At 59.9% G+C, this 12628-nt stretch overlaps 3 protein-coding genes across 11 annotated transcripts; all 3 read left to right on the top strand.

Moving 5' to 3' along the window:
• Positions 1 to 351: 351 nt before the first annotated feature.
• MAZ (MYC associated zinc finger protein) lies at positions 352 to 5380 on the top strand. 6 transcript variants are annotated; one of them, XM_054582706.1, is made up of 6 exons: positions 352 to 432; positions 1043 to 1129; positions 1213 to 2063; positions 2443 to 2506; positions 2772 to 2943; positions 4285 to 5380. In XM_054582706.1, the coding sequence occupies exons 1-6, from the start codon at positions 397 to 399 to the stop codon at positions 4458 to 4460; spliced, it is 1386 nt and encodes a 461-aa protein (XP_054438681.1). In that variant the 5' UTR covers positions 352 to 396; the 3' UTR covers positions 4461 to 5380. The 6 variants fall into 6 exon arrangements, with proteins under 6 accessions (XP_054438681.1, XP_054438680.1, XP_054438683.1 ...); XM_054582705.1 differs by lacking the exon at positions 4285 to 5380 and adding an exon at positions 3751 to 3969; XM_054582704.1 differs by lacking the exon at positions 352 to 432 and having other exon boundaries at positions 845 to 1129; positions 4285 to 4472; positions 5237 to 5380.
• A 1078-nt stretch (positions 5381 to 6458) lies between these two features.
• Positions 6459 to 9992, top strand: PRRT2 (proline rich transmembrane protein 2). 4 transcript variants are annotated; one of them, XM_054582710.1, is made up of 4 exons: positions 6459 to 6530; positions 7203 to 8146; positions 8490 to 8622; positions 8794 to 9992. In XM_054582710.1, the coding sequence occupies exons 2-4, from the start codon at positions 7268 to 7270 to the stop codon at positions 8802 to 8804; spliced, it is 1023 nt and encodes a 340-aa protein (XP_054438685.1). In that variant the 5' UTR covers positions 6459 to 6530; positions 7203 to 7267; the 3' UTR covers positions 8805 to 9992. The 4 variants fall into 4 exon arrangements, with proteins under 4 accessions (XP_054438685.1, XP_054438684.1, XP_054438686.1 ...); XM_054582709.1 differs by lacking the exon at positions 6459 to 6530 and adding an exon at positions 6556 to 6672; XM_054582711.1 differs by lacking the exon at positions 6459 to 6530 and adding an exon at positions 6703 to 6818.
• A 206-nt stretch (positions 9993 to 10198) lies between these two features.
• PAGR1 (PAXIP1 associated glutamate rich protein 1) lies at positions 10199 to 12624 on the top strand. Its single transcript, XM_054582715.1, has 3 exons — positions 10199 to 11108; positions 11312 to 11394; positions 12045 to 12624. Exons 1-3 carry the CDS (start codon positions 10633 to 10635, stop codon positions 12242 to 12244), a joined length of 759 nt encoding a protein of 252 aa, XP_054438690.1. The 5' UTR covers positions 10199 to 10632; the 3' UTR covers positions 12245 to 12624.
• The last annotated feature ends 4 nt before the right edge of the window (positions 12625 to 12628 follow it).

Raw genomic sequence — 12628 nt, forward strand, 5'->3', positions numbered from 1 at the left:
GTGGGGGGAGAGAAGCCGCTGTCTCCCGCGCACCCACCACCTGTGCCATCGTCAGCCAATCAGCAGCCGTCTCAGGGGTCTCGCGCTCGGGACGACTGGGGCTGTTGGGCGGCTCCTCCGGTCCCTCCTCCCCCCAGAGTCCGTCTCCTACCTCCCCCCTCCCGTTGGCCTCGCGCGCGCTCGCGCTCGCGCCCGCTCCAGCCTCTTGTGTGTCCTCGCGCCCCCCGCCCGCCCTCCCCGCGCGCAGTGTGCACCGCTCCCCCCACCCTCCTCCTCCTTTCCCCCTCCCGCCCGCCCCACGCGCCTCCTCCCTGGGTTCCCCCTCCCCCACCGCCGCCTCCTCCTCCTCCTCCCGCCCCAGGGTGAGCTCGAGCCACCTCCCTCCCTCCCTCCGCCATGGATCCCGGCAACTGGAGCAGCTTCATCTTCCAGGTAACAACCCCCTCCCCCCGCCCCCACCCCCCCTTCCCACACCCCCTCCCGCTCGCCCTCCCTCCCGTCCCACCCCCCCTCCGCGCGCCCGGTGCGCGCGCAGCTGTCCCCCTCCCTCCCTCGCGCCCTCCCCCGCCCTCCCCGAGGCGCCGGCTGGGCGCGCGCGCGGCGGGGGCCGAGGCTGCTCCCTCGCTCCCCCCACCCCGCCCCGCCAGGCTCCAACCGCCGCCGCCGCCGCCGCCACCGCCTGGGCCCCCGCCCCCGGTCCTCGGCCCCGCGGGGGCCTCCCGCCCCCACCGTCGCTGCCGCGCTCCGCGGCCAGCCAGGCGCCCTCCTTCCCTCCCTCCCGCCGGCCGGGGTGCGCGGGCGGCGGGGCGGCCCCTCGGGCCATGCGTTCGGCGCGGCCCAGCCCGGCCGGCCGGGGGCGGCGCCCCGAGCCCGGGCCCCGCGCGGCCCGCGCCCCCGGCCCCCGCTGAGCCCCAGGGGGCCCGCCGTGGCCGAGGCCATGTTCCCCGTGTTCCCTTGCACGCTGCTGGCCCCCCCCTTCCCCGTGCTGGGCCTGGACTCCCGGGGGGTGGGCGGCCTCATGAACTCCTTCCCGCCACCTCAGGGTCACGCCCAGAACCCCCTGCAGGTCGGGGCTGAGCTCCAGTCCCGCTTCTTTGCCTCCCAGGGCTGCGCCCAGAGTCCATTCCAGGTGAGTAGGGGCCGGCCGTGGCGGGCCGGGCCGGGAGGGCGCCAACCAGCGGCCGCGGCCCACATGGTGCCTTGTCTCCGCAGGCCGCGCCGGCGCCCCCACCCACGCCCCAGGCCCAGGCGGCCGAGCCCCTCCAGGTGGACTTGCTCCCGGTTCTCGCCGCCGCCCAGGAGTCTGCAGCCGCGGCGGCTGCGGCCGCAGCTGCCGCCGCTGCCGCCGCCGTTGCTGCGGCGCCCCCAACCCCGGCTGCCGCCTCCACAGTGGACACAGCGGCTCTGAAGCAGCCGCCCGCACCCCCTCCGCCGCCCCCGCCGGTGTCGGCGCCCGCTGCCGAGGCCGCGCCCCCTGTCTCTGCCGCCACCATCGCCGCAGCCACCGCCGTCGTAGCCCCAACCTCGACGGTCGCCGTGGCCCCAGTTGCATCTGCCTTGGAGAAGAAGACAAAGAGCAAGGGGCCCTATATCTGCGCTCTGTGCGCCAAGGAGTTCAAGAACGGCTACAACCTCCGGAGGCACGAGGCCATCCACACGGGAGCCAAGGCCGGCCGGGTCCCTTCGGGTGCTATGAAGATGCCCACCATGGTGCCCCTGAGCCTCCTGAGCGTGCCCCAACTGAGTGGAGCCGGTGGAGGAGGGGGAGAGGCGGGTGCCGGCGGCGGAGCGGCCGCCGTGGCAGCGGGTGGCGTAGTGACCACCACCGCCTCGGGAAAGCGCATCCGGAAGAACCACGCCTGTGAGATGTGCGGCAAGGCCTTCCGCGACGTCTACCATCTGAACCGACACAAGCTGTCGCACTCCGACGAGAAGCCCTACCAGTGCCCTGTGTGCCAACAGCGCTTCAAGCGCAAGGACCGCATGAGCTACCACGTGCGCTCACATGACGGCGCTGTGCACAAGCCCTACAACTGCTCCCACTGTGGCAAGAGCTTCTCCCGGTGTGCACGGGGCCTTGGCCGCTCACTAGGCGGTGGGGAGGGAGGGACTGCAATGGAGGTGGCTTGGCCTTGGCTGGTGGGGAGGGAGGAGGTTCTGAAGATGGGGACTGGGAGCCACTCCCAGGGAGGAGGGAGAAAAGCCTCTCTGGGTTACCAGGGAGCAGGGGGTGGTACTTAGCAAAGGAGGTGGGCCCTTGGATTGGTGGAAAGCTTGGTGTGGACAAGGCAGAGGAGAAATTTCCTGCCTAACCAGGACTCTGAAGCCCCGGGCTTGGGAGAAAATTCAGGGATCTTGGAAAGGCCTCTTGTACTAAGTTAGGTAGATTTGGGGGCATCTCCACCCCCCAGGGCCCTAACGCCACCTCCAACATATCCCCAGGCCGGATCACCTCAACAGTCACGTCAGACAAGTGCACTCAACAGAACGGCCCTTCAAATGTGAGGTAGGAAGCACACCTCTTCCTGTCTTGGTTTTCATGATTTTGATCCTCATTGTAGTTGTCTGAGTTCAGCCTCTCAGACCCCCTTTTTCTCTCTTTTGCTTTTTCACTCCATTTTCTCATCCCTTCAAGGCCTCATCGTCTCACTCCCATTTCCTACAGATCAAAGATCCCCAAGGCTCTGATTCCTTTAACCTCTTACCCCTGCTCTCCACTCCCTGAAGCTTTAATTCTCCTGACACCCCCCACACCCCTCCCCCTTCCCCAGAAATGTGAGGCAGCTTTTGCTACGAAGGATCGACTGCGGGCACACACTGTACGACATGAGGAGAAGGTGCCATGTCATGTATGTGGCAAGATGCTGAGCTCGGCTTATATTTCGGACCACATGAAGGTGCACAGCCAGGGCCCTCATCATGTCTGTGAGCTCTGCAACAAAGGTACATGCTAAGGGATGCTGGGAGGGCCAGGGGTAAAGGGTGGGGACAAAACCAGAGGCCCTTCCACAGATGGGAGTTAAAGGTGCTGTAGCTGAGAGCTTGTGGCATCTAGAGCCCTCTAGGAAGCAAATACAGTGACATTGGGACCACTGAATATCATTAAGTTCTAAGAGGTCAAGGCTGGAAGAGATGATACACCAGAAAGAGTCAACTTCTGGGTGTATGTGGAGAGGATGGGAGTGGGACATGGCTACTTTTGGGAAGGAATGGTCAAGAGAGCCAGTGCCCAAAGGTTGAGAGACGGTTTCAGCTATGCAGCCACAAGTTCTCATCTTCGGCTCTTGGGACAAGTGGAGTACATTGGCAGGGGTTTAACAAGCATGCACCCTGCTTTAGTAGTAGAAAAAGTTGCTTTTAAGTAGATTTGCTTATTCACTGAATAACTGGATTGAGACTGTATGGGACACTTGGAGGGAGGGGACACAGCCGTCTCTACTGAGGGTCAACCCTTCAACTGTCTAGGAATCAGTGGCCTGTCGCCCCAGGAGAGATCCCTTAGCCATGGAGAATGGGTTCTGGGTACCAATGCCAAGGAGCGGACCCTAGTCAACCAGGTCCCAGTTTCAGGGTGGGGCTGTGTCCTACCAGCCCCAGCGGGGTAGTTGGCCCCAGGTTACCAAGGATGTGGTGGGAGGAGGACAGGGCCACCATCTGAGGAAGGCGTCCCCAGCCTAGGAGAATAACCCCGTCTCTGGGGTCTCCACCTGGCTGACCCCATCCCCCCATCCCAACCCCCCCCCCCCATAGGCTTCACCACGGCAGCATACCTGCGCATCCACGCGGTGAAGGACCATGGGCTCCAGGCCCCGCGGGCTGACCGCATCCTGTGCAAGCTGTGCAGCGTGCACTGCAAGACCCCTGCCCAGCTGGCCGGCCACATGCAGACCCATCTGGGGGGGGCCGCACCCCCTGTCCCGGGAGATGCCCCCCAGCCACAGTCCACCTGCTGAGGGGGACCCCTGCACCCACCAGGCAAGGCGTGGGGCATGGCTGGGGGGGGACGGATGGTGTGTGTGGGACAAGGGGGCTCAAGGGGCCCAATAGGGGATCTCAGGAAGGCCAGGGATGTCCATCCTACCACTCATGTTAGGGAGATTTCTGGGGACAGGGAGGGCCCTTCAGGAGAACTGGGTAAGGATACAGGCCAAAGCCTCTGGGATCCAAACAGGAAGTGAGCAACGGCTGTGTCCCAGGGGAGGGAGTCTGGGAAAGAGTCTGGGGCAAGCAGCAAGGCTCTTGCCATTCAGATGGCACTGTGATCTGATATTTCTCACCATGCAGGTACCGGTGAGGTCTGTCCAATGGCGGCAGCAGCGGCGGCAGCGGCGGCAGCAGCGGCAGCAGCAGCGGCGGCGGCGGCTGCATCAGTGACAGCCCCTCCCACAGCTGTGGGCTCCCTCTCTGGGGCTGAGGGGGTGCCTGTGAGCTCTCAGCCACTTCCCTCCCAGCCCTGGTGAACTCCCAAGTTGGTGAGGGGGAGAGGGGAGAATGGAGGAAAGTCCCTTGGTACAATCTCCTTTCCACCCCTCTCTTCCTACCACCTCCTCACTGCTTCCCCCACCACCCAAGGAGCCTCCTGAAGGAAAGGAGGAAGAAATGTTTTCTTAGGGGAATTCACTAGGTTTTAACGATTTGTTTCTCCTGCTCCTCTTCTTCCTATCAGACCTGACCCCACACACCTGTCCCCTTGGTTGTGTTAAGCCCCCTGGACAGTGGGCAGGGGTGGCAGAGGACAGGAGCAGCCACTGCCCTCACCCCCTCTCCTCTCTGTAACCCTCTGCCTTGCCTTTCCAGGGATTTGTGAACCTTCTCCCTTGATGGTCCTTCTTGCTCTCCTTCCAGTCCCCCCCTACTGTCTGCTGCCCCTCCCTGGGGAGTTGGTGCTTTTTTTTTTTTCCAGGGGGAGGGAGGAGAGAAAGGAGGGGAATCAAAGATTCTGTCCTAGAGGGGGAAAGGTAAGATTTGAGAAGGGGTGGAAACAGGGAAGGGAAAGGTTGTACCTTCAGAAGGTGGGGTTGTTTAGGGTCAGGCCCTAAGCATCATCCTACTTGAGAATTTGTCAGGGGAAAACAAGTCAAAGGGAGCAAAAGAAGGAGCCACTTGGGCCAGAGGCAGGGCAAGAGATGGAACTTTATGAGGCCAGGGTAAATGGGGGGATCCAGGGACTAGAGGTGCTGCCTGGGGTTGGGGGGAAGGCAGCTGCAGTGTCTCCCCCTTTCCTCTTCCACCCCAGCTCCAGCCCTGGCCTTTTCATCCCTCTCCCCCAAGATAGAAGCTGTGGCCCTGGCCATGTCATCGTGTTCCTGTGTCCCCTGCATGTTCCCTACCCTTCACTCCCTCTTGCGTGGATCCCATTACAATAAATTTTAAATAAAAACTTGGCTCTGGCTTGAATCAATTACTCTCACCAAGGCCCCTGTTCCCACCCCCAAAGGGTTTCTTCTTGGGCCTGGTGTCAGTCCCGAGCCTTGCTCTGCCTTCTGTAGCTCTGGCTCCTCCCTCCCTGGAGGCAGCACAAGTGGCTGCAGCCCAGATTCAGGGTGAGGCCAAGTCTCCAGACGCTGTGGAGAGCAAGTTCCAGGACCTCCAGGTCTCTGGGGGACACCCAATCTGGACAGGTCCAGAATAGCCAGCCACTGTAGGTTCAAAGAGGCCTGGGTTAGAAGCCCAAATAGTTGATACAACCCACCCAAATACCTGCACACATTTAAGGCCCTGAGAAGTGATGGTGTATGACGTAGCTGCAAAAAAAGGGGAAGCCTGAGCCCCTAGGACAGGGAGCAGTGAGGTTGAGAATAAAAACTGCACTTGTCCATTCTTAGCATCATCCACCCTGTCTTCCCTCGGGCTCCTCTGCCCCAGCCCCTTCTGCTGCTGTTCCAGACTGCCCCTGCAGCCCCTGCCCTGCCCCGTGGAATTCCCAACCCAGCTCTTCCTCTTCTTTCCAGGGACCCTTTTCTTGAGCCTTCCCATACCAATTGCTGCTGCTGCTTCCTTGGCAGAGGGACATCCTGTTATGCAGGCTCCCTTTTCTTGAAACCCCACCCTGCAGCCTCCCCAAGTTTTGCCTCATCTCCCTTCTTTTCGCTCGTAGGGGTGACTCCACCCGGTCCTGCCTGTCTCCCTGGACCTGGTTCTCGCAGACCCCTCTCCGTTTCACCCAACACCCTGCCTCTGCCAGGACCCCGGTGACCGTTGGCGGGAGGGGCCTGGGGCTTGGGAAGGGGATACCCCCAGGAGGTGCGCGTGGGAAGGAGCAGGGAGCTGGCGCGAGTGGTCCCCCAGCGGGTTGCCTGGGTAACGCGGGCCTGGCACGCGTGGCTCCCTTGGGCGGGCCTGGAGGGGGCGGGGGCAGCCGCGTGCGGCAGTAGAGCGTAGGGGAGGGGACCTGAGAGGAGGGGACAAGCAGAGCGGAGGGGAGACCCGCCACCTCCCTCCCTCCCTCCCTCCTGGGCTGCGGCTGCTGCAACGGCGGCAACGGCTGCGGTGGGAGCAGCAGCCGGAGCAGTCTGGAGGCCGGCGTCCAGGTGAGACGGGGGTGCACTAAGGCTGCGGGTAGGAGTGGACGGACAGAAGGCAGACGCCAGGGAGGGCTGCACTGCACGGGAACGCGGGCGCCTGGCCGACTGGATGGTGGTGCTGGGCGCGCCAAGCCAATGGAAGGAGGAGGTGCTGGGGGCACCCCGGGGGCAAGGGAATCCCTGGGAGAGGGTCTGAGGAGGGGCTCAGAGGAGATGCCCAGGATCCCCAGGGAGGAGCGGGGGCGTCTGCACCCCTAAACACGCAGCAAGAAAACCGCACCCACTGGCACCCAGGTAGGAGGAGAGGATGCAGAGTGGAATGTGAGTAAGGGGCTCTGCCCAGTCTGCCTGTCGGAGTGTATGGGTATCTGCACAGCTTGATTTTGAAGTGCTGGGGCATCTGCTAAGATTTGGGAGGCTTGATTTTGTTGGGGGTACCCAGGAGGAGACCATGGCAGGGTCCTGTTTACAAAAGGGTTAATCTTCCAGGGCGCTCCAAGCAAAAGAATTTGAGCAGAGCACTTCTCCCCAGAGATGTCCCACCCCAAGGCAACTTTTCTTCCTCTCCCCAGAGGCAGCCCAAGGCTGGCCCTGAGACAGGAGCATAGCCCTCTTAGGCTGCAGTCCTGAGAGCCGCCTCTTTCCTCCTCACACCGAGCCTGTCTCCTCCTCTTCCAGGATTTGCTGCTGTCTCTGCTGCTCCATCCTCCCCTCAGAGGCCCTCTCCCCTCTCCCATCTCAAGATGGCAGCCAGCAGCTCTGAGGTCTCTGAGATGAAGGGGATAGAGGAGGGTCTCCAGACCCAGGGAGAAGGGCCTGGCCATTCTGAGACCAAAACTGGCCCTCCCCATGTCTCATCTGGGGTCCCAGATGAACCAGAGGCCCTGCAGCCAGGTCCAGACATCACTGGGGCCCCTGTGGACTCAGAGCCCAAAGCTGGGACGGCTCCAGAAATCACGGAGATCCCAACAGGGATCCCAGAAACAGCCCAGGCCAAAGACCTTGGCTCCAGCTCAGGAGGGGAACCAAAGGCCAACTCCAGTCCCAAAAAAGCATGCCAAGAGCCAGCATCCAAGCCAGAAGTGAGCAAAGAGGTCACTGCAGACCAGGGGACCAACCTGGAGTCTGCAGGCCTGATTGAGCCAGCCTCAGAGCCCACTTCCCAGCTGGTCCCCCAGTCAGGTTCCCAGCTCACCCCCAAGCCAGCTCTACAGACAGAGCCTCCTATCCAGGAGGACCCCACCACTGAGGTCTTGACTGAGAGTATGGGGGAAAAGCAAGAGAATGGGGCAGTGGTTCCCCTGCAGGCTGGTGATGGGGAAGAGGGCCCATCCCCCCAGCCTCACTCACCACCCTCAACAAAACCTCCCCCAGCCAATGGGGCTACCCCCCGCATGCTGCAGCAGCTTGTTGAGGAAGACCGATTAGGAAGGGCCCACAGTGGGCATCCAGGATCTCCACGAGGTAGCCTGAGCCGCCACCCCAGCTCCCAGCTAGCGGGGTCTGGGGTAGAGGGGGGTGAAGGCACCCAGAAACCTCGGGACTACATCATCCTCGCCATCCTGTCCTGCTTCTGCCCCATGTGGCCTGTCAACATTGTGGCCTTCGCTTATGCCATCATGGTGAGCCCCATGGGACCCTGGCTTCCTGCACTGGAACAAAGCTGCAGGAGTAGCCTGGCCTTCCCTCTCTGCATGGATCTCACTTCCAAGTCACAGGGTCTTGCTTGCCTCTCCTTAAGACTTCACCCTCTGAGCCACTACTGCCCGTTCCTTCAGGTGGGAGGGATATCCAGACCTGTTTCACACAGCCTTGCTGACCTGTTCCCTCCTCCCTCCTGCCTCTCTCCTTCCTCCTTAACCATGGGCTGGCCTGTCTCCTCTGGATGACCCTTTCATCTGATCCCTGCTGGGCTGGCTTCTCCTGACCTGGGTCATGGCACCCCACCCCTCACCCTAACCTCAGTCCAGGAACAGTCTGCAGCAGGGGGATGTGGATGGGGCCCAGCGTCTGGGTCGAGTGGCCAAGCTCTTAAGCATCGTGGCGCTGGTAGGGGGGGTCCTCATCATCATCGCTTCCTGCGTCATCAACTTAGGCGGTGAGTGAGGGTCTGGGACAGGCTGGGAGGAATGGAAGGGTTGGAAAGGGCAGCTTTACTAACTCCTGCCCCCCTCACTCTCTCCTGTCTGTCCTCTCTACTCCTTTGTTTCTCTTTGTCTCCCCCCCACCCCAACTGTCTCTGTCTGTCCCTCCCGCTCCTCTTCCACAGTGTATAAGTGAGGGGCTCTGTCCTGCATTCCAAGACTTTTCTTCCTGTTGGGAGCTGCCTTGGGCCCATCCTCCCCTGCTCCCCTGAGGGGAACCCAGTCGATGGCCCAGGCCCACACCCATAGGGACCAAGGGAGCCTGAGCAGCCTTGTTTACAGTTTCTTTCCTGCTCCTGCATCTTGCCAGGCTCCTCTGCCAAATGTAGGCCTCCCTTCTCTGCACTGTTTCCAGTCTCCCTGCACTTCTGCCTGCAGCCCGTCCAGCCTCTTGGCCTCCCTATTTCTGCATTTCTGGAAACCTCCCTGAACATCTCCCAAACTCTTTGCTCTCAGCCCCACTTCATCTCTCCCATCCTTCCTGCACTTCTTCCAATCTCCCAAATTCCTGCACCTCCACCCTGATCTCCCCCCTCCACAACTTTAAGTGTCTTTGCATCTTCCCCCATTCCTTTCTTCCTTCTCTCCTTTATCATTTCTCCTTTCCTCCCCACACCCTTCGCCTCCTTCCTTCTCCTGTCTCATCTCCCCTCAGCATCTTCTCCTCCCCTAAGGATCCTCGCCTCCACCCTCCTGCCACCGTTTATTCTGCAAAAACTCCAGCACCTAGATCAGGCTGGGGGAGGGCACGAAGTCAGGAGAGGACTCTGGCCCGGGGCTGTTCTCTGCTGGGACCACCCGGGTCTGAATGCCTAAAGGGCGCCACGGGGTCGCAGAGCTGGCAAGCCGGGGCTCGTTTGGGGACTTGTGCAGGAGTGGTGAGCACTGTTCTAAACACGCACCTGGGAGAAGGGAGGGGGTGCAGCTGTTGACCCTCCACTGCAAGCCTGAATTGACCTGCCGCCCCGCCCCGGGCTTTTTAACCTTGTCGGCGAGTTTCTTAAAGGCATAGGGGGCTGAGGTCACTCACGTGCTTTGTAATGAAAGAGCCCTCCCAAATAGGACCAAAGCCCCCAGCCTCAAGGAGCGAAGAGCTATATACCTAATTATTTTCTAAGAGGAGGAGGGAAGTGTGTTGTATGCCAGTTTGCTAGGGAGGCAGAGACCGAGCTACGACGCGGTTCGGAGTTAGCGGGGATTTTTGTTTCCTTTAAAAAAAAGTGTAGGGGGTGGGCCTAAAAGTCTTTAAAAAAAAAAAAAAAGGATACATCAAACTGATTCTCCCTTTTTGTATGTCGGATGCTGCATGAGCCTGAAACACCAATAAATGGAGACTGCATGAAACTCGCCTCCAGCCTCAGTTGGTCCTCCAGTCGGTTCGCCACCGGGTGCGCAAGTACTGCCTCTTTGGGGGAGAACCTACTAGGTAGTATGCGCCTGCACCGTCCCGACGGCCATCTTTACTGTGGGCCGAAGCCTTTAATGCCCAAGCGCCTACCTGCGCATGTGCAAGCCTTCCCTTACTTTCCACTTCCAAGTAGCTTTTACTAGAGCGGAACCTCCCGCACCATCTCTAATGCGCCTGCGTACTGTGAACTTGCGCAGCCTGCGACGCAGGTCTTAGCTCCAGGTGCCTACGGCGGCTGAGGTAGTGGACCTGCAAGGTGTGGAGAGGGGCGGTGTGAAGGCGAGAAGAGCGGTCTGGCCGAGAGAGTGGTTTCTGCCGTTCCCTGGGAACATCTGAGTACTGTATCTCAATCCGTGGGGCGGGGTCCTCGGAGGAAACTGAGCGCCCCCTCCTGGTAACGGGAGGTCTGGTCGCAGAGACCGCTGTTGGAGCCTGATTGGTTGGAGAGACATCTTTGGGGACACCCCTGGGGAGCCCAGTTCCTGGGGGTCAGGGGAATCCCCAGTTTAGTAATCCTGCCTCCCCTATAGTCGCAGGGTTCCTTCCCTAGTGGTTTATGTCCCTTGTCCGGGGTCATGGAGATACTGCGGCCACCACGGCAGCGCCTGAAGAAGGGGAAGTGACCTCCGGCCTCCAAGCTCTGGCCGTGGGAGATACCGGAGTCCCCTCGGCTTCGGCCAATAAAGCCGAGGAAGAGGGGGAAGGAGTCCGGGAGGAGGCCGAGCGTGAGGGGTCTGGGATCGAGGAGGCGCAGGGAGAAGCCCGCAGCGCTGAGGGGGAAGAGCATGCCAAGGGAGAATCCGAGGACTGGTGCGTGCCCTGCAGCGATGAGGAGGTGGAGCTGCCCGCAGATGGGCAGTCCTGGATGCCCTCCCCTTCAGAAATCCAACGGCTTTATGAACTGCTGGCTGCCCACGGTACCCTGGAGCTTCAGGCTGAGATCCTGCCTCGCCGGCCACCCACGCCTGAGGCCCAGAGTGAAGAGGAGAGATCCGATGAGGAGCCAGAGGCCAAAGAGGAGGAAGAGGAAAAGTGAGAGCACACCCTGACATCTTGTTCCTGGGACTGCTCCCCTGAAGCCAGGAGGAAGCAGGGAGGGGAGGTGGGGCACAGGAGAATGGAAAATGGAGGGTGGGAAGAGAGCAGGAAAGGAAGAGCCGGCAGGCTGGGTGAAGCACTTTTGTGGGTATTTGAGGAAACCACCCTCACCCTTCATTCTCTGTCCACCTGTCCAGACCGCGCATGCCCACAGAATTTGACTTTGATGATGAGCCAATGACACCAAAGGACTCCCTGATTGATCGGAGACGCACCCCAGGTACCGACAAGAGGGAAGATTTGGGTGGAGGTGAAGGGCCTTTGGTGCTTTGTTGCTTCAGGAGAGCATTTACACAATGGGGCAATTCTTTCAGCTTAAATGGATAGCCCTGTATTCCTTTAAGAGAATATGACAGATAATTCTATCATGGATCCCATTTCTTTTATCGTCATCTCCCAAGAAGTCCAAGTCTTCCTGATCATTCATTATTATCTAGATCCACATCCTTATACTGCTGTGTACATCTCCTAATCTGACCCAATTTCTACTCTCTATGCCTTCCCAGAATTTACCCTTAGATCCATTCTTGATTTCTCTTTGGTTTGTCATTGTAGGGGAGAGGGGAAAGAGCATGTTGAGAGAGAATCCTACACCCCTCCATCAGGCTTCCGAAGGCTTTTCCATTTAAAATAAGAGACCCAAAGCCCTTATCATGGCCTCCATCTCATTTTCTTGGTTTCATCTTTCACGTCATCCCAGCATTCTACACTCTTTGAACAGACCTCCCTGTTCCTCCCCTGGGGCCTTTGCACTTGCTCTTCCTCTGCCTAGGATGGTCTTCATTGGTAATTCCCCAGGTAACAACTAATATCCATGCAGGTGTACACTGCCTCACCCCCTTCCACATTTCTCACCTTCCGCTTCTCCAGGAAGCTCAGCCCGGAGCCAGAAACGGGAAGCCCGCCTGGACAAAGTCCTCTCAGACATGAAGCGACACAAGAAGCTGGAGGAACAGATCCTTCGTACCGGCAGGGACCTGTTCAGCCTGGATTCAGAGGACCCTAGCCCCACCAGCCCCCCACTCCGGTCCTCAGGGAGTAGTCTCTTCCCCCGGCAGCGAAAATACTGACTGGTGCTGCTGGGGCCTTTCCTAACTCTGGGTGCTGGGAAACTTGGGAAGAGGAGAGAAACTCCAAGCTCCTAACACAGCACCTTGCCAGAAAGCGGGCGTGTGTGTATGATTTGTTGAACATTTATTTGAAAACTTGGGCTGAAATTTCTGAATCTAAAATAAAAAATACAAAGTTATCTTCTCTTACAGGAGGGGCTTCAGCTGGAGTCCAAACAGCTGTGGCGGGGCAGAATCGTCCTCATCCAGCTAGGGAAGTTAGAGACACGGAGCAGAGGTGAACTCAATCAAGTGCCTGCCTTAGGTTCTCTGACTCTTCCCAGTCTCTTTCCAATGGGGCCAGCTGGCTCTGAGTGTTAAGTGAGCTGCAGTACCTTCAGCTGC

Source organism: Pteronotus mesoamericanus, unplaced genomic scaffold (genome assembly GCF_021234165.1).
Source record: "Pteronotus mesoamericanus isolate MK-2021 breed Mesoamerican mustached bat unplaced genomic scaffold, CSHL_Meso_final contig_72, whole genome shotgun sequence".
Lineage (NCBI taxonomy): Eukaryota > Metazoa > Chordata > Mammalia > Chiroptera > Mormoopidae > Pteronotus > Pteronotus mesoamericanus.